At 46.7% G+C, this 19,824-nt stretch overlaps 2 protein-coding genes across 5 annotated transcripts; both read left to right on the forward strand.

Moving 5' to 3' along the window:
• Nucleotides 1–41: 41 nt before the first annotated feature.
• On the forward strand, nt 42–12,472 carry NUDT2 (nudix hydrolase 2). 4 transcript variants are annotated; one of them, XM_059657171.1, is made up of 3 exons: nt 42–164; nt 10,139–10,279; nt 11,914–12,472. In XM_059657171.1, the coding sequence occupies exons 2-3, from the start codon at nt 10,153–10,155 to the stop codon at nt 12,228–12,230; spliced, it is 444 nt and encodes a 147-aa protein (XP_059513154.1). In that variant the 5' UTR covers nt 42–164; nt 10,139–10,152; the 3' UTR covers nt 12,231–12,472. The 4 variants fall into 4 exon arrangements, with proteins under 4 accessions (XP_059513154.1, XP_059513158.1, XP_059513157.1 ...); XM_059657175.1 differs by having other exon boundaries at nt 158–262; XM_059657174.1 differs by lacking the exon at nt 42–164 and adding an exon at nt 6,564–6,668.
• Nucleotides 12,473–14,406: 1,934 nt separating this feature from the next.
• On the forward strand, nt 14,407–14,981 carry LOC132212083 (COMM domain-containing protein 6-like). Its single transcript, XM_059657176.1, has one exon. The coding sequence runs from the start codon at nt 14,466–14,468 to the stop codon at nt 14,736–14,738; it is 273 nt and encodes a 90-aa protein (XP_059513159.1). The 5' UTR covers nt 14,407–14,465; the 3' UTR covers nt 14,739–14,981.
• Nucleotides 14,982–19,824: the final 4,843 nt, after the last annotated feature.

Below are 19,824 nucleotides of genomic sequence, written 5' to 3' on the forward strand. Positions count from 1 at the left end.
CTCGCGACGTTCTAAGAGAGAGAAAGGCAGCTTTGAGGCGGGTCGAGAATTTTTCTCCTTCAAATCATTGGTCCTCCGAAGCGCAGTCGCGCTCCCCGGATTGGTCGACGTACCACTCCCTGGAGCCTCCGTCCACGAGCCCCTCCTTCCTCCCTCTGCTTCGGGTGAGTAGCCGAACGGCCCGTGTGGGTTTAGTTCTCTGCGGATCAACTGAGGCTCCGGCTCAGAAACGGACTAATCTCGCGTAGCTGCAGGGTCAAAGGTGGACGCGCGATCCTCCACCTGGGTTTAGGGCCCAGCGCCCCGATCGCGTTCTACCTTCCCCTCCCTGGGCCTCAGTTTTAACCTTGTTGTTAAACTTTAAACCCTGCCTCCTTCCCCAAAGAGATTTTATATTTTCTAATTGCTTCATTTATTTATTTGTTTTTTTAAAATATATATTTTATTGATTTTTTACAGAGAGGAAGGGAGAGGGATAAAGTTAGAAACATCGATGGGAGAGAAACATCGATCAGCTGCCTTCTGCACACTTCCTACTGGGGATGTGCCCGCAACCAAGGTACATGCCCTTGACCGGAATCGAACCTGGGACCTTTCAGTCCGCAGGCCGATGCTCTATCCACTGAGCCAAACCGGTCAGGGCTGCTTCATTTATTGAATGGAAAATATCGTGACAATTATAGCGGAAGTAAAGAAAGTCAAACGAGAGTCTCACTACCTAAAATACCATTTACTTTTCCTTTGTTCGGGCCTGGTTTGGGTCCTATGAACTTGTTAAACTTAGTATATATAAGTAAAGTAGAGTGAATGCAAGCAAACAGCCAAATGTAGACCACTAGTGCAGAGTTCAGGTAAAGAGCCACGATATTGGGAGTCAGACAGACCTGATTTTGAGTTACTACTCAGACACTTCTCTGAGTCATAGTTTCCTTTTTCTTCTTCTAAAAAAATGGTGGTAATGCCTCAGAGAGTTGTTGTGAAGATTAATTGAAATAATGAAGGTGAAGCACTTTGCACAATGCCGGGCAAGTAGTAACTCCTCAAAAAACGGTAGCTACTAACTTAATAGAAACAAAGAAATATACGAACCAATGGGCCATTAGACTTACTGTAATTGAGTACCCAATTTAGCTTAAAACTTGTTAAATAATAATTAAGGAAAGGATCCATTCTTCAAACGTGAAATTTCTTCATAGTACCTATATTGAAAGGGATTTATCTTGTGGGACCTTTTCACACTTTTTTTTCAATTGATTTCAGAGAGGAAGGGAAAAGGAGAGAGAGATAGAAACATCAATGATGGGAGAGAATCACTGATGGGCTGCCTCCTGCACACCCCCCACCGGGGATTGGCCTCCACTCTGCAACCCCAGGCATTCCCTTGACTGGGAATGGAACCATGACCTCCTGGTATATAGGTCGATGCTCAACCACTGAGCTACACTGGCCAGGCTGGTGGGACCTTTTACATGAGGAATATACATGGCATGGTGAACAGTGTTCCCCAGCAATTTTGCAGAAAATATGAAAAGACTTTAAAAAAAAATATGTTTATTGATTTCAGAGAGAGGAGAAACATGGGCCCTACTGGGGATTAAGCCTGCAACCCAGGCATGTGCCCTGACTAGGAATCCAACTGTCAACCTCCTGATTTGGTGCGTGGGACAGTCCTTAACCAACTGAGCCACACCTGCCAAGCTGAAAAGCCATTTCTTTATTCATCTATCAATAAAAGCTAAGCGCGTGCCATTAAAACACCATAAACCCTGGCTGATGTGGCTCAGTTGGAGTGTCCTCCCATACACCAGAAGGTCACAGGTTTGATTCCTGGTCAGTAAGGTGCATAGGAGGGGAACCACTTGCTGTTTCTTTTTTTTCTTTTTTTAAAAAATATATTTTATTGATTTTTTACAGAGAGGAAGGGAGAGGGATAGAGAGTTAGAAACATCGATGAGAGCGAAACATCGATCAGCTGCCTCCTGCACACTCCCCACTGGGGATGTGCCCGCAACCCAGGTACATGCCCTTGACCGGAATCGAACCTGGGACCTTTCAGTCTGCAAGCCGACGCTCTATCCACTGAGCCAAACCGGTTTCGGCTACTTGCTGTTTCTTACATCAGTGTTTCTGTCTCTCCCCCTCTCTTTCCCCCTTAGGTCAAAAAAAGCATGTTCTTGGGTGAGGATTAAAAAAACACACAACAACAAAAATAAAAAAGCTTTCTGGTGATCTTTTATGATACAGGGATAAGAGTGACACATATATTCAGTACTTCTGATGTGTCAGATCCTACGTATACATTATTTTGAATTACAACAATTGTGAAAAGTAGGAGTTAGTCTCATCTTACAAATGAGAGAAAATGAGGCTTAGTGAAGTTAAATATTTTGCTCAAAGTAACACAGTTGTTTAAAGAGTTAGGTCTTTCTCACTGCAAAGACAGCCATGCTTTTCTGTGCTGTGCCATGCTATTTCAGACTGAAAGAGGATGAAAATGCTTGTAATAGCAGATGCACAAGCAGACTCACCCAAATGGAGTGAGGTGGGCTCCAGAGGTACCTACAGTGAGAGCAAAATTTTTCTCTAATGGAAATTTCCACCTTGGGAAATGAAGAGATGAGATCAGAGAATCACTGAACTCTAGACCCATGTCATTTTACCTTGTGGTTAGTCTTTAACGCTTTAAGTTCAACTTGTCCCAAACAGAAATCATTAGCTTACATTCTACTCCCTACTCTACCTACTTATCTTCTATAGTTACCCAAACCATACGTTCTCTCTCTCTCTCTCTCTCTCTTTCTCTCTGTTGGACAATGAAACATCAAATCGTGTTGATTTTCTCTTTGAGATATCTTTCAAATACATCCTTCTCCTTTCTCACTGCTTCTGCCTTAATTTAACTCTATATCATTTGTCATCTGGACTGTTGGCAACGGGCTTGTAACCAATTGATCTTGCCTCTAATCTTCCCTTCTAATTCATTTCTACCTCCCTTGCAATTCATTTCCACCTTCATTGCTTCCAGACACGCTTCCAGAATGTCTTTGTAAAATGTCAGTCTGACCATATTATAGCCCTCATTGCTGTCAAAGGCTCCTCATTGCCTACAGAATATACACTAAGCTGTTTGGCAATGGAATGCCATCTTGTGCTTGAGGGTCTTTGCCCTCACCCCTTTTACCTGGGTGCCCCTCGCCCCCACCTTTATTTTTCTGGTCAACTCCTAGCCATCCTTCAAAATCCTTATAGGGTACCCCTTTGACCTAAAGGTAATCACTCCTTTCTCTTTGCTATCTTTCCAGCTTACACATACAGCTATTATGATGCCCAAAACACACTGGTAACTTGTCTGTTTAAATATCTTCCACTTTCACTAGGCTGAGAACCCCTAGAAAACAGGAGTTTTGTAGTATTCAGCTCCATATCTACTCTTCAATCCTGTTACATTGCCTGTCGCATGGGATACACTCAACAGATGTAAGATGAATAAACAAATCCCCTCAGGCTAATATTAAAATTCCCCATCCTTGCTTTCCAGAATTGTACAGCAGATGGCACTAATAGGCCACTAAACAGATTCCCTTCACTAGGAATGATTTTTGTCTCAACCTTGTCTGACTTTGTCCTCATCCTGGAAGCCAATATTCATGTCATTGCAGGTGAAATCTCCTTTTTCCTCCCTCAGCCAAATAGCAAAGATAGCAAGATGACTCAGCAGCTTGGTCTCTGAGACGAGAAAGTGGCAGATGTCCAGGGAAAGGTGCAGTTGAGGGAACATTTTCATTGTCTCAATTTCATCATGGTGGTTGGGGGCTTTTTTCTTTCCTGTTTTCTTTTTCTCTTTTTGCTGGTGTTGTTACAAGAGAGAACTTTATTCATAGATGGGTGGCTCATTTCTGCCCACCCCTTTGGAAGGGGAGAAGGGAGTTGGAGAATCAGAGAAAAGACCATGATGATGTGGAAAATAAGGGAAAGCTGAGCCGTCACAGAGTTGCTCGTGGGCCAGCATAGTTGGGCCTCCTCACAGTGGAATGGTCTGGGCAAATTTTCTGGACACTAGCATCTTTTTTTTTTTTTAATATATTTTATTGATTTTTCACAGAGAAGAAGGGAGAGGGATAGAGAGCCAGAAACATCGATGAGAGAGATCGATCAGCTGCCTCCTGCACGCCCCCCAGTGGGGATGTGCCCGCAACCAAGGTACATGCCCCCGACCGGAATCGAACCTGGGACCCCTGAGTCCGCAGGCCGATGCTCTATCCACTGAGCCAAACCGGTTAGGCTACACTAGCATCTTAAATTAGGTGCCTGTGTACTTGGAAACCCCCACACTACTGGGTATGGTTTTGAACATGTGGTTTTAGGTTCCTGTTTCCTAGGAAAAAGCAGAAGAGGCAAAGAAACCCTTATCCAGAGAGGCAAAGTTTAGGCACCTCTGGCTACACCACCCCTCCAGGGTTGTCTTTGGGCACCAGGCCCTTCTTCATTCATATACCCTTCCAACGAAAACCCGTTCTGTAAAAAGGATTCCAGCCAGACATCTTAAAAACTCTCCATATGAATATAGATCAAAGACTGGGAATTTTGGAATTGGAAGTAATTTTTATAAGTCACTTGCATGTCCTCTGTCAGGGCCATTTTTGCCCCAGCCCTGCTCTCACGGTAAGGAGTGCTGTACAGGGAAAGAAGACAGCCTTTGGAGTTAGGGTTACTTGGATTCAAATCCCACCATTCACAGATAGGTGTGCCCTTGGGCAAGTATTTTAACCTTTTTGAATCTCAGTTTCCCCATCATAAAATGAAGATAGTAATGCTTATCATGAAGAGTTGTTTTGAGCATTAAAAAAGATACACGTAGCCCTGCCGGTGTGGCTTCGTTGTTGAGGGTCGACCTATGAACCAGGAGGTCATGGTTCAATTCCCAGTCAGGGCACATGCCTGGGTGGTGGGCTCCATTCCCAGTGGGGAGTGTGGGGGAGGGCAGCTGATCAATGATTCTCTCTCATCATTGATGTTTCTATCTCCCTCTCCCTTCCTCTCTAAAGTCAATAAAAACATATTTTTTAAAAAGATATAAAAAAAAAACAGGTGCAGTGTAATTGACATAGTGTAGATGCTTAATTGATAAGATGGTGGCATGAAACATTTTTACTAAGGGGATTTTAGGCTATGAAATACAAGTTGGGGGAGGATTTGGGGAGCTCTTTCTATACCTAAGGGTATATTTGAGGGCTTTGGGGTTGAGCTATGCTTGCAATAGCACTCTGATTAATTTGAAAACACGGACACACAGCACATCAGTATAGCCATTTACCTGTAAATTATTTTTTGGCACCTAAATCCTGAACCTCCTAGGTGTGAAGGAGTTATATATATAGAGAGAAAGCCAAGGCACTTTTCCTTAGCTCCTGGAACCTCCTAATGACATCAAGGGGTGTTTTTTGGTTTTGTTCAGGTTATTTTAACCACCTAAGGCATTTTGCCACTTTTCTGAGGTGTGAATTGCCTGCTGTTGTCCTGGCCTGGCGTTCTCACCTCAGTGATGGCTGCAGGCATATTTGCATATTGGATGCTGTGTTCTTTAACCTCCTGAGATTTGAAATCATTTGAAGTGAGAGAGAGAGAGAGAAGCAGAGACAGAGAGACAGAGAGATGCTTTCAAACCCCAGAACAGTTTCAGCTTAGTGGACTCCAGAAAACCTCCAACAATACCTCCATTGACTTTTATGTAAATGGCACTCTTTAGAAAAACACTGGGCTATTTCCCAAATTCGCAGAACATTCCCTGAGCATTTGTTTGAGTGAGGTGTGGAGAGAGTTCTGTTGAATCAGTGAACATCTGTTGAGGGCTGCTCTACTAAGTCCCAAGGAGACAGAGCTCATGATGTGGCTCTTCCCTGCTGGAGCTAGAGATTTACCTTACTAGGTTTGCATGCTTGTGGCTTTGTTCTATGTCCACGTAGCTAAGTTGGAACTAGGTTTCCCAGGATTCCCTTCTGTATGGTTCCAGGTTAGGGTTGACTTTAAGAAAATTTTATTTGAGATTTGCAAAGCTGAAGTGAAGTAGACTGTGAAGGGGGCAGAGCAGGGTAACAGGCATGGTGGCAGTGCATAACCCTTGACACTGATGTGCGCATTGTTTATGCACAGCCACTAAGGCCTGCAGCTCCACAACTCCACTGAATCTCCTCCTTCAGCTACTCTGAGTCCTGGGCCAGGTGTACACGCAGCTCTGTGTGTGGCACAGAGCTCCAGCTTCTGCAAGTCACCTGCGTCAATGATCTTGCAGATGGTGAAAGGAAGTTGCAAGTTTCAGTTTGTCCTCATGAGTTCCACCTGTCCTTTTAGTTCCTATTTGTTCTCACAGGTTCCAGTTTTCCTTGCTCTCCCCGACAGCCAGCTTTCCTTCCCCAGCTGCTGGCCTGCTGACCTATAGAGACTTCAGGCCCAACAGCAGATGCAGATGCGGCAGCACTGCATGGATTTCTCCCTCAACTCCCATCCAACTCCTTGAACAAGGTCTAATTCCTATACTAAATCCTTAATTTTCTGTTGCTCATAGTGTTTGGCTTCTCTCATCAAACCCTATAGTAGAAATTTATTCAAGCCATGTGAAAGGCCCAGAAGATGGGTGACATCTGAGTTGCTTCTGAAAGAATGAGCAGAAGGTAATGTGTATGGAGAAGGAGGGAGAAATTCCAGAGAAAAGCGGCTCAAGCCAAGCAACTGAAAGGAAAAATAGGAGTCCTACCTTTCTAGAACTGTCTCAGACTTCCTCCATGAGTCGAGAGCATAGATAGAAAGAGAACATCTAATCCTAGCTCTTAATCTTAGCTCTTCTGGTCTCATTGAGATGAACTGTTGGTAGGTCTGGGTTTTAGATGTTATCACTCCTGCGCATTGGCATCTACTGAGATACACTTTTGCTAGGGTGCATCCTTGATACTCCTCTAAGTCCCCTCCCCATAGGAAAACATTGGCCTGTTCCCCTCTCCTCGTTGGCTCCTCCATCTTTGTTTCCTGAGGCTGTGTTGGGATGGCAGTGGTGTGAAGGAATGCTCTGGGGCTTCCTGTCCCAGGCAGGGAGGGTACTGTGCCTGTAGTCTTGGATTGCAGAGCTTATCTAGGGATTCTAAACATTTATTCCATGGGAATCCACCCAAGTGCCTTATACTTACTATAATCTACACTTATAACTTGCTAATACTTTCCAAGCATCTTGATGGGGCCTGGGGGAGAGGGGTCAGGGAATGGGATCAGACACCTGTCTCTGCCTATACCTGGAACCAGTAATTTGAAACCTTTATTTCTGGCTTCCAGAATGGGGAAAGCTCTCAGCATAAATGTGGAGACCAGTGAAATAGAACACAATGCTTAATAAAACCCGCTTTCCATTTAAATGAATTTTTAAACTCAAACAGGATCACATTATACATACTATTCTAAGACATATATATATTTTTTTTTAGTATGTCTGAAAATCTTTTTATAAGCAGCACATTGGCTCTACCTCATTTTTTTATGGCTTCATAATTTTCTTCCAAACTATAAAGGAAAGTTTATTTAGAAAGTGACAGGGGTAGTAGAAGGGCCCTTGGAGCTTAGGAGAAAGATACACACCGTGAGGGATGAAAGAGGGAGGAGAGGCAGGGGTGTGCTCTGGAAGAGAGCTTGCTCATACTTTTTATCATGTAGATATACTGTACTTTATTTCATGATTCCTTTATTGATGGATATTTGTTTTTGCCTTTTTTTCTTCTTGACATTTCAAACAAAGTTGTAATGAACATCCTGTGTGTGCATTTTAGACATATATTTCTGTATGTCAGATGCCTAGAAGTGGCATTTCTGGGTCTAAGGGAATATGCTATGTTTTGATATTCATAAGTAAATTGCCCTCCTGTGAGGATATGCTAATTAGCTCTCTCACCAACAGTGTATTATAGCATAGGCCATTTTAGAAAGCCCTTTTGAGATTGTTTCCAGTCCTTAAAACGCTCATTACAGGTTTGGAAAGGTCGCTGTGTTGGGCGTGTTTGGTTTTCTGGTAAGGAACTGCTGTTCCCTAGAGTAACATTACCATCTGTTGGCAGTCCTCAGAATTGCCCTGAAACAGGTTTTAGTTTGGACCTGATTTTTGTGCCTTTGATAGATGCAAGCTCATCTTGATTAAGCACCAACAAAGGGGCCATAGAGACCATCAGCTCCTACCCCAGCGACCCTCTCTGCAGTTAGCTCTGCTGTCTGTGAGTACCAACTCTTTCTTTGGCCCTGGAATCTTGCAGGTGAGGCCCTGCTGACTCAGGCCTCATCCTGCATGGGACACTCTCCCAGGCCTTCGCTGCATTTGCGACACCTAGTTTTCTTTCAGGTCTGCCATCCCACCCCAGGACCTTTGTCTGTGCTGTTCCTTCCACTTGGAGCACGCCTCTCTCCTCCTTCCCTTTGCCAACTTATCTTTTACTCAGCATTTACTTCTCCGTCAAACATCCCTTCTTCCAAGAATCCTTCCTTGATCCCTTTAGACAAGGTCAGGTTTCCCATCATACATTTTTCTTTTGTAGGACATACTTTATTGGCAATTACTTTTTTAATTTGCTTAATTATTTAATTAAAGCCCTCCTCTTCCGCTAGAATATAAAACTACATGAGGGCAAAGGCCTAGAATAGTACTTAGTACATAGTAGGTACTCAACAAATATTTGTTGAATGAACAGATGACACAGATTTTTCTTAACAGGGTCTTAACATAAAACATCTTCCATATTGTTGTTACCTTGATTACATGTTCCCCTTCAGATGGTGATTTTTTTTCCAGTTCTGCAGATATTTCTACTGTTCTCCCTTCCTGTCTTTTGTTGTTGTTGACATATTTTTCTGAAATAGAAGAAAAGACTACATGAAATGGAAAAGACTAAAAAGTTTAGTTTTTATTGTATTGCTTATTATAAAATTAGTAAATGTTCTCTGTAAATTTCCAAACAATACGGAAATACGTGGAGTAGAAAATGAAAGTCTCCTCATAACCTCATCCTCCAGAAAACACTATTGATGATGTGTCTATCCAGACATTTTTCTATGCATATTGAAGTTTATTTACATACCAGGCACTGCTCTGAAGCACTTTATAAAAGTTAAGTCAAGCAATCCTCACAGCAACCCTTGAGGCAGAACTATTATCATCTTGTCTTACAGATGAGGAAACTGAGGCTTAGGAGGAAATTGCACAGTGAATAAGTAGCAGAGCCGGAACTTGAACCCAGGCTCTAGGTTCACTCTTTTTTTTTTTTTTTTTTTTTTTAAATATATTTTATTGATTTTTACAGAGAAGAAAGGAGAGGGATAGAGAGTTAGAAACATTGATGAGAGAGAAATATCGATATGCTGCCTCCTGCACACCCCCCACTGGGGATGCGCCCGCAACCAAGGTACATGCCCTTGACCGGAATCGAACCCGGGACCCTTCAGTCCGCAGGCCGACGCTCTATCCACTGAGCCAAACCGGTTTCGGCGCACTCTTGACCACCATGCTAGTTTCACCTCTGATGAGGTGGGAGACTTTTTACTATGTGTGCCCTTTTTGAACTTCAAGTTTTAAACCACGTGAATATATAACATTCCCAAACATGGATAAAAGACTAAAAAAATCCATGACAAAAAAAGTGTACACCAAGCTACCTTTCCTAAGTGACCCCCTTTAAGCCATCAGATACCACATTGTTGGGATCTCTTTGCTCCAGAAACTCAGGCTGGAGGCTGAGGAGAATGGGATTGTGGGTTTGATGAGAATATTGTACTGCATCTCTCCCATTCCCAGCATCTCTCCAGTCTCAGTGGGTTTGCTTCCAAGGATCTCTAGTCTCTTAACACACATACCAGCCTGTGTTTTAGACTTGGAGGAGTTAGGATAGAGCCACACTGACAGGGTAGGGCCAGCGTCCTGCAGTTAGTTAGACACAAAGGCCTATCTCTGATTCCTGGTTTCCCCCCATTGGCTCTTGGCATTCTGCTTTTTTCTGTAGGTGATGAGGTCACTGTTAGCTGGTCTGTGCTACTCCCCAGCACCAGAGTGCTGCTCCCCGAGAATGGATCTTCCTGCTTTGTGTAACTTCCCAATGTTCCCTTCTTCTTTATTAAGTTCTCAAATAGACCATGGCCCTGAGAGCATGTGGCTTGATCATCTTCCGAAGACGCCTCATTCCCAAGGTAGACAACGCTTCAATTGAGTTTCTACTGCTGCAGGCATCAGATGGCATTCATCACTGGACTCCTCCTAAAGGTACAAGTACCCAGAGGGTCCCAGGTTCAATTCCAGTCAAGGGCTCATGCCCAGGTTGCGTGCAGGAGGCAACCAATCAATGATGCTCTCTCATCATTGATGTTTCTATCTCTCTCTCCCTCTCCCTTACTTTCTGAAATCAATTTTTTTTTAAAAAAAAGAATGAATTTTTAAAAATTTGCACATTTGAGTTTCACTAAGGAAAGACAAGGTGACAAAATGGAAAGAAATGTTACAAATACTATTTATAGAAATAGCCACATTTGCTCCTGATCTCCTATGTCACACTGAAAGATTTCAAAGGACCCCTCTGAATTTTGGGAGGCTTGGGCCTGGGGGAGAAGTTACCCTGTTAATGTTGATGGGCAGAATGCCGTATAGCTGATGTTGGGAAGGTGTGCTTAGAGACTCCCACACACTTCTGAGGGAAGGTAAGACATCCTGGATCAGAGTCACTTCTGCCACCACCAGCACCCCTCTCACCTTCGTCCTTTGATGCATTACCTACCTGTGTTTGTGAGGTGCCATACAGAGAAAATTCTCCAGAAGCCATGAGCTCAAATGGTCTTTAAGTACAAACTGCTGGTTGCTTTCTGTCGGAGCTGTGCAGCAGCAGACTCAGGGCAGTGCTACGAGGACCCTAGGAACGAGGAAGGCTAGAATATAGCCCTGTCTCCCAACCAAGAAGGGAACAGCTAACAATTCCTGCTCCCCATGAGCTCCTAAGCCAGGAGGCCCCCAGCAACTGCCGGAGCCATATGTTGACAGAGGCTGCCAGACCCCTCCCAGTCCTTCTTGGCTCTTCTGGGCAAACTGAGAATTTGCAGGAAGGGCCTAGCGGCAGAGCTGAGGGCTGCTCCCAGTCTGCAGAGCTTCAAGTTCTCCTACAACAGTTTCTTGGCAACTGTCCGCTTGGGTTTAGGTCTTGCCAACAAATTTTCTTAGAACTGTTTCTCGGCTTGTCCTTAGTCTAAGTTCCCATCAGGACTTTCCCTATGAAACTGGAATCTGGTCTTGCTCAGTTAGAAAGATGAAAACAATTTGGAAAAGCCTTGATAGCTACTTGGAAACAGCTGCTGATGCTGAAGTACATGGTTTTGAGCCTGTCTGTTGGCCTTGGGACTTTAGAGACCAACTGCAGACAGTGTTAACTCCTCACTGTGGATTGAGGCAAAGTGCTCACTCTCAGCTGGCTCCCATCTGCCAAGAAGGGACTGCCCCTCCTTGGGAACATCACTTTAAGCCTTAAAGTTTAAGGTCTCCAAGGGAAAGGTCTCCCTAAGAATATGGGATGAGGAAAACTCCAAAGAATAAGAAAGCAGAGGTCTGAGGGAGGCCATCTCTCACCATCAAAGGAGCAGTATTCTAGACCAGACTTGCCAAGTACATGGTCTGTGTCTCTGTAGAGAAGATGGGGTGAGGAGGAGGGGTTTTCCAGATACTGCAGAGCCAAACACTACCTGCCCTGCACCCTATTCCTAGGCGTGTTCGGATATTACCAATCTCTAGCCGCCCTTTAGCCTAGCAACAGCTAGAAAAGTCACCAAAGATCCCATCTTTAAATCATCTAACCTGGAAAACCCAGCTTTGTTGAAGATTACCTCCCCCTCCTCTTTCTGTTTTCTCCTAACCAGGCCATGTGGAACCCGGAGAAAATGAATTGGAAACAGCTCTGCGGGAGACTCAGGAGGAAGCAGGCCTAACAGCAAGCCAGCTGACCATCATTGAGGGGTTCAGAAGGGAGCTCAATTATGTGGCCAGGAAGAAGCCTAAAACAGTCATCTACTGGCTGGCAGAGGTGAAGGACTATGACGCAGAGATCCGCCTCTCCCACGAGCACCAAGCTTACCGCTGGCTGGGGCTGGAGGAGGCCTGCCAGTTGGCTCAATTCAAGGATATGGAGGCATTACTCCAAGAAGGACACCAGTTTCTCTGCTCCACAGTGGCCTGAGCTGAAACACAGTCATTTGCCTCAGTAGGATCCTTGAGGGCCTTTCTGAGATGAACCCACCTTCAGCTCCAGGGAAGGTTGTGCTGGTCTGGCTCATCATAGCAAAGAACAGGTAGGTTAGTAAATCAGCCTTGCACACTCAGAGGCGAGCAGGCAAAAATCTGAGCTGGGTGGAAAGGAAGGTAAAGGAGGAATTTTAAAAAAAAGTGCATCCTTGTACAAAATAAACCTTAATCAACCTATCCGTCCTGTAAGCTGCTGTATTTATTTCTTGGACTCCTGCTCCTGGTGGGAGAAACACTAAAGTGAATTGGAGCTCTGGCCTTCGCCGGAAGGAAGCCTGTGTCCATGCACTGTACCCCAGAGAAGCTCAGGGAGTGGGGCTCTCCTGCCTCTGGGACTCCAAGCACTCCCGCCCCACCTCCACTGAGACTTTTCTGCCTGTAGTCGAATGGGATATGCAAGTGAGTGGAACTGGAGCACAGGAATGAGGTCTGTTTGGCTCACTAATGTATCTCACCCGGCACCAGTCACATATGTTGTAGGTGCTCAGTACATTTTTTCTAAAATAGAGACCCAAGGAACTTGGGGACATAGCCCAGATCACAGCAGGGAGAAGAGGGACAGTCAGCCCTGGGCCACCATGTCAGTGACACATGTGCTCCAGCCTCTTGGCCCAGTCCTGCCTCCCAGAGTCAGCATGGGCCTTGTCAGCATGACTGAGGTCACTGGCAAGAAGCACACCCAAGGGACCCTGCTGTGCCACCCAGCAGCCCTGTCACTACACGTTGTGCATTCGTGCCTGCAGCTGCCTTCTCCACCTTCAGCAATCGCTCATCGTTGGTTTTTCTCTCTTCCCTCCTACTCCCTTTCTCCACAACTCTACTGTAAGACCCAGAGGCGCAAGAGTTGGGTCGCAGCCCTCTTTTCCCTTGCTACTAGGGCTCAAGGAATGTAGGGCAGGTGTTAGATCCTATAGCCCTTCCAGAAGCTGTTAGCAGCTGAATTCATGTGGATTTTATTAGAGGGTTGTTGCCCAATGAAGTGCAGAAGATTGGATGGGAAGGGTCATTGGCAAAGGTCAACCCAGATTACCAGGGTCAAGAACTACCACCTCTAGAGGAAGGAAGCAGAAGTCACCCAGGTCTTAAGCGGCTTCCAGATGTCTTCAGTCCCCAGATCTCCGTGCAGACAGGGCAAAAGTATTAGCGAACAGGATCTTGGAACATCGCCAGGGACCTGAACGGTTTTGTTCCTCACCCCTCTGAGCAGCACTCTGAAGGAGGCCTGCTGCAGGAAGTTTTTGGAGCTTAATGTTCTCTTTCTTGGCCAGCAGGGACCACATCCCATTGATTTAATAAATGCCTTGCCGGGCAGTGGTGCCAAACCACAGACTAGCTGCCTCCTAACAAGGGCTGGCCGGCCCTGTGCTCTCAGCATGGGAGGCTGTGGAATTTCAAGATGCTAAGACCTCATATGTCAGCGTTGGAAGGGATCTGGAAAACGACCTGATTTTGCTGCTTGTTTTTATAGTTGGGAAAACTGAGGCTTAAAAAGGTATGCTTTGAGGATGGGGTGCCAGAGGAAAAACTGCTTTAGAATATCTTGTATATCTTTGGGGTCATTCCTCTGGTCCTCACAGCGTTTTCCATTAAAACACAGGTACTTTGGCCCTGGCCGGTGTGGTTCAATGGTTACAGTGTGAGCCCATGAACCGAAGGGTCTTGGGTTCAATGCCCAATCAAGGACATTGGTTGCAGTTTTGATCCCTGACCCGGTCAGGGTATGTGTGGGAGGCAACTAATCGTGTCTCTCTCACATGGATCTCTCTCTCTCCCTTTCTTTCCCCCCTCCCTCCCTTCCACTCTAAAAAGATCAATGGAAAAAATATCCTCTGGTGAGGATTAACAAAAACAAAAGAACACACAGCTTCTTTGGAGAAAGGGGGGCCTTACATTGTATTCATTTGCTCACTTTGCAGGAAGAATTAACAGCATGGGACTAGGCAAGTTATGGGAGGTGGATAAGGGTGGGAGAGAGTGGAACTGAGACCGGGATGTGGCAGGGGAGCAGGCTTTATTGTCAGCACCACTTTGCTTCTTGCCAGCTGGGCTTGTTCAAGAGCTGTGAGTCTGAGGTCACAATTTCCCCTTCAATCTGAGGCCCTCCGAAGCGGAAGTGGTGGCTTGGGGAGCGTGCACCTGAGTCGGTGGTGCAGTGCCCTGGACCCTTGCCATGGAGGGGTCTAACGAGCCGGTCCTGGATGCTACGGCCAAGGTCACCAACCAGCCTGTAGATTTTCAGTGGAAACTGGGTATGGCTGTGAGCTCAGACAGTTGCAGATCACTTAAGTATCCTTATGTTGCAGTGATGCTAAAAGTGGCAGATCATTCAGGCCAAGTAAAGACCAAGTCTTTTGAAATGACAACTCCACAGTTTCCGGTTGAAGAGAAGGAAGACAGAATATGTTTGATCCCTTTCTTATCTGAATTTGAAAAAAGAAGATGACTTCTACAGGAGAACTATCAGACTAGCTCAATTTTTAAATGAAAGAAAAATAAGCTTCTACCATTTAAGCCATTGTCAATGTTGGGTCTCTCATATTGCAATTGAATCCATATCTGAAACAAAACAGCCCCTATCACCCTGAAATGCAGTCTTTCACTAGATGTAAAGTGATTTGAGGCCTGGGAACCAACCTGTCATTTTTTGTTATTTTAATCTTCAGTGTCTAAGACAGTGCTGGCTAGTTAATAAACCTTTCTGGTGTGATCTCAAAAAAAACAAACAAACAAACAAAAAAAAAACAAAAATCTGAGGCCCTCCAAGCTCCAGAGCACCTCCTTCTGGCAGTTTTTCCTAATAACCACCAATCCTATAAATACCATCCTAGTTTCCCCACCTGCACCCAAAGAGGCTCCCCTTGGAACTCCACCTGTTGTTCCCAAAGCCACTTCCACCACCCCAGGGTGTAGAAGCATCTAATGGACTTATCCCCACTGGGGTGGTCTTAAGTTTCCCCCTTTAACAGAGAGATTTAACAGAGGCTCTGGAAAACCAAAATGCCTTCTTGCCTCCCAAAAGCAACACCTTCCACCCCCACAGTAGGCACTTGTTTGCTGACTTGAAGAGCCAAGAGAATGAAGTTATAATGGTCGTTGTAATGGTACAGTTTTTATGGGTGTGGGGCCCCAGCTAGGTCCCCCACGTTTGGAAAGCAGAAGCTGACATCTCCATGGGTCCAGCTTGTGGCCCAACCTGCCTTCTTTGGTAGAGGAGGGACACACCAGCAGCCTGCGGCTACCTTAACGCTGTGCTCTAGGTGCCTAGAGAGACCTGCTCTCTCCCTTCCTCGCAACTTGCCCCGCCCCCCCATTGCTTCCCTTCCCCTCCCATTCTACCTCCTGCTCAGAGTTATGTAATAGGAAATTCCCAACTAGGCTCTCTGGGAGGGGGAAGGGGGCTAGGGATACAAAATACAGAGACACAACCTCTTCCTGTTCTTAAGACCAGGAACTCCAGGGACAGGGTCTCCCCCTCTTCCTTCCCATTCCTCCCCTCGCCTCACCCCAGCCAAAGTCAGTGCTTGCCACATAAGGCCCAGAATTCTCCCCTCCCTTAATGGGTGAAGGGGGTCAAAAGGTACAAACTTCCAGTTATAAAATGAATAAGACCTAAGGTTGTAATGCACAGCCTGGTGGCCGTAGTTAATAATACTGTCTGGCATATTTGAAAGCAGCGAGGAGAGTGGATCTTGATGTTCTTAATACAAGAAAAAAGTTCTTTCTTGTCAAATGTCAATTGGACTTATTGTAGTAAAGCAATGCACAAATATTGAATCTCATGTTGTATACCTGCAACTAATACAATGTTATGTCAATTATAGCTCAATTAACAAAAACAGTTATCAGCCTCTGTTTTCCCCTTTTAAAATGGTGAAGTTCTTTGAAAAAAAAAAAAAGAATTTTCCCCCTCCGCTCAAGCTGCTGGAAAGATTGTTGGGTATGATGAAGTAATGACTAGTCTTAAGATAAAAACCAGGTTGGTCCTTGGGCACTGGGGTGTGTCAGAGAGGGGAGGGAGGGTGTCAGCAGAAGTCCCACTAAGTCAGACAATGGCAGGAAAGGAAATTAAAAAAAAGAAAGAAAGAAAGGAAATCACCCAGTTGCCGCTGCGGTTTTCTTCAAGGCTGGGTCTAGGCAGGCCGCCCCTTGCTAGGATGTGCTGTGGAGCTATTCCAAAAACAGAAGGTAGTGCTTCTTCAAATGCTTTTCAAAATATGTTCATGGGTATGTGTGTGTGTGAGCAAAACAGAAACAGGTGCGGGGAGGATTCAGATCTTAGAGGCCTTGAACACCAGAGCTTGATTTAATTCCTATGTGACATAATTAAATTTCAAGAAGAGTTCCTTGGATACTATGTGGATTGAGTTGAAAGGTCACAGAGCTGAAAGAGTTACGAGGCCACTGCAGTGGTCCAGGCTAGAATGGATAAGGTCTGATGTGGGGTAGTGACCAGGGGATAGAGAGGTCAACATTGACCTTGGACTTAAGGAGGGGAAGAAGGACCAGAAAGCTCAGTGGGGGGAACCAGCAGAAGACTTGCTCTGGAGCTAGCTACAGTGAGAGACACTTTACCCAAATCTGGAGGAACAAGGGCAAAGACCCTTCCAGAAAATTCACATCTTGGTCTCAGAGAAAGGGCTTAGCCAGGGTTCAGCTGATTCATATGGTGTTGGACGGGACACTGAGTCAGACTCTCAGAGTGCATAAGGCCGCAGAATGAGGATATTAGGCCCCAGCCCTAGATTTCCTTCAGTGGCCACTCAGTTCCTCTCCATTACCTCTGAAGAAGGGAGTTCCCATCTATATATATAAAAGCCTAAGTGACCAAATGACCAGTGGACTGGTCGCTATGATGCGCACTGACCACCAGGGGGCAGATGCTCAACGCAGGAGTGTGCTCAGTGTGCTCCCACAGGGGGAGCACTACTCAGCCAGAAGTCGGGCTAAGCTGTTAGTAGGACATCCCCCGAGGGCTAAGCCTCTAGTCCTATATAATAAAGGGAATATGTAAATTGACCATCGCTCCACCACAAAGGTGGTGGCACCCATAGTGGAGGCAGGAGGGGGAGGGTTTCCGTAACACAAGATGGCTGCACCCACAGTGGAGCCGAGTTCCCATAATGAGCCATCAGCAAGGACCTGAGGCTGCGCTCCTCCCCCCAACCACGCGCCCCCCCCCCCGTGGGGCTTGACAGGGGACCTCAGGCCATGCCCCCTGCCCAGCAGAGCTTGATGGGGGACCTCAGGCCGCACCCCCACCCCAGCACTGGGCCAGGGACCTGAGGCGGCACCCCCCACCCAGCAGGGCTTGACAGGGGACCTCAAGGTGTGCCCCCCCACCCGGTAGGGCTTGGCGGGGGACCTCAGGCTGTGCCCCCTGCCTGGCGGGGCTTGACGGGGGACCTGAAGCTTCACCCCCTGCCCCGGCGCTGGGCCAGGGGACCTGAGGCCACAGCCCCCTCCTGGCAGGGCTTGACAGGGGTCCTCAGGCCGCGCCCCCAGCCTGACAGGGATTGACAGGGGACCTCAAGGTGTGCCACCCACCCTGGTGCTGGGCTGGGGGACCTCAGGCTGTGACCACCCAGCCCAATGGGGCTTGATGGGGGACCCGAGGCTGTGCCCCCTTTCCGGTGGGGCTTGATGGGGGAATCTCAGGCCGTGTTCCCCACCCAGTGGGGCTTGACAGGGGGACCTCAAGGCATGCCCCCTGCCCTGGAGCCAGGCCAGGAGACCTCAGGCCGTGCCTCCTGCTTGGCGGGGCTTGACAGGAGACCTCAGGCTGTGCCCCCCACCCAGGACCTGAGGCTGCGACTCCCCCCCCCCCACCGCGAGGCTTAACAAGGGTGGGACTGGCTGGGTCTGGATCTAGCCCAATGGGGGTGGGACCATCCGGGTCTGGGTCTCGCATGATTTTGAGGCACACGTGGGTGGGCGGGGACTTGACTCTGGGTCCCATGGTGTGCTCCAGACTCTGACAGGAGGAAGATATTCATATACATTTTACTAATTTTCTTTTATCTCTGACACTTCCGTTATAGAGAAAGAGCAAATAGCAATATTAAAATATTTCCTCTAATTAATCCCCTTTTAATGTGCCTGAATTTCGTGCACGGGGCCACTAGTTTCTTCATATCAGCCCACCCCTGTTCCCCATCAGCCCAGGGGTAAAAGGGAGACCAATGAAGAATTCTGGCCATTAAAAGGCTGCTGAAATCTCCATTGGAGGAGGGGCAGCCCCCACCCCAACCCAGCTGTACAGAGAGAGAGAGAGACATTTGGAATGCACAAGAGGTGCTGGCAGGGAGGGGGGTTGGAAAAGGCTGGAAGGGGCCAGCGTTCCTGGCATCCTGTGAAATAGGGGTAGCAGTTGCTTCCAGCCTAGTTCCCTCCCCTCATCCTGTCCCCAAGAGTCAGCTCTTTATCACAGTTTCTGCCATTCCAGCTCCAACCCCCACCTCAACTTCTTGAATCTCTTTTATGGTGTCAACGAGGGAAGGGAAAACACTTCTTGGCCTAGAACCAGGCCCACTGGGTGGCAGCTTCACACACACACACACACACACACACACACACACACACACACACACACACACACACTTCGGCTGGCTTCCCATCCTTGGAGGTAGACAGGCCAGGGCTGAGCCATGCTGTTGGAAGGTGAATGCTGGATGGGAGTGTCTAGGTATCTGGGTGCAGAACATCAGGTTCCAGTCAATGTGGTTACTAATCTCCCATGTGACTTCAGGCCAATGCCCTCTCCTCTTAGTGCCTCCGTTTGTTCATCTGTGCTTTTGTGAATAATCAGGCCAATGGCAGAGGCCCGACTAGAAACCAGATCAAAAGCCAAGGGCCAGTTTGCTAGTAATTGGCCACACAAGGGCACTCACTCTTCCCTTTGGCTGTGCCCCTCCCCCATCTAGGCTGTAAAATACTGCTGCCTGCTCTCAGTGCCCTTCTAAAGGGCTCGTCCTCCTGCTCCCTGCCAGGTTATTTAGGCCTTACCGATTATTTTATCCCTCCCTATTCCCTCTCAGCACACACTGCGTAGTCCTGGACTCTCTAACACAGAGGTTCTCAACCTGTGGGTAGTGACCCCTTTGGCGATCGAACGACCCTTTCACAGAGGTGGCCTAAGACCATCCTGCATATCAGATATTTACATTATGATTCATAACAGTAGCAACATTACAGTTATGAAGTAGCAACGAAAATAATTTTATGGTTGGGTCACAACATGAGGAACTGTATTTAAAGGGCCAGAGGGTTGAGAACCACTGCTCTAAAAGAACTTTCTGCAACTATGAAAATGTTCTGTAATCTGCACTGTCCGTTATGTTAGCCACTAGTCACACGTGGCTTTTGAATGCTTGATATATGGCTAGTATGTCCAAAGAAATGGTTTTTAAATTGTATTTAATTTTACTTAATTTAAATTTAAGAAGCCACATGTAGCGCCCGCAGGCGTGGCTCGGTGGTGGAGTGTCGACCTGTGAACCAGGCCGCCATAGTTGGATTCCTGGTCAGGGCAC

The sequence above is a fragment of the Myotis daubentonii genome, chromosome 11, assembly GCF_963259705.1.
Source record: "Myotis daubentonii chromosome 11, mMyoDau2.1, whole genome shotgun sequence".
Lineage (NCBI taxonomy): Eukaryota > Metazoa > Chordata > Mammalia > Chiroptera > Vespertilionidae > Myotis > Myotis daubentonii.

Excerpts from the sequence above, each read along its gene's own strand:
- NUDT2 (XM_059657171.1), top strand. The coding sequence starts at position 10,153 with ATGGCCCTGAGAGCATGTGGCTTGATCATCTTCCGAAGACGCCTCATT. Across the intron at positions 10,280-11,913 it reads TCACTGGACTCCTCCTAAAG|GCCATGTGGAACCCGGAGAA; the intron begins GTACAAGTACCC and ends TCTCCTAACCAG.
- LOC132212083 (XM_059657176.1), top strand. The coding sequence starts at position 14,466 with ATGGAGGGGTCTAACGAGCCGGTCCTGGATGCTACGGCCAAGGTCACC.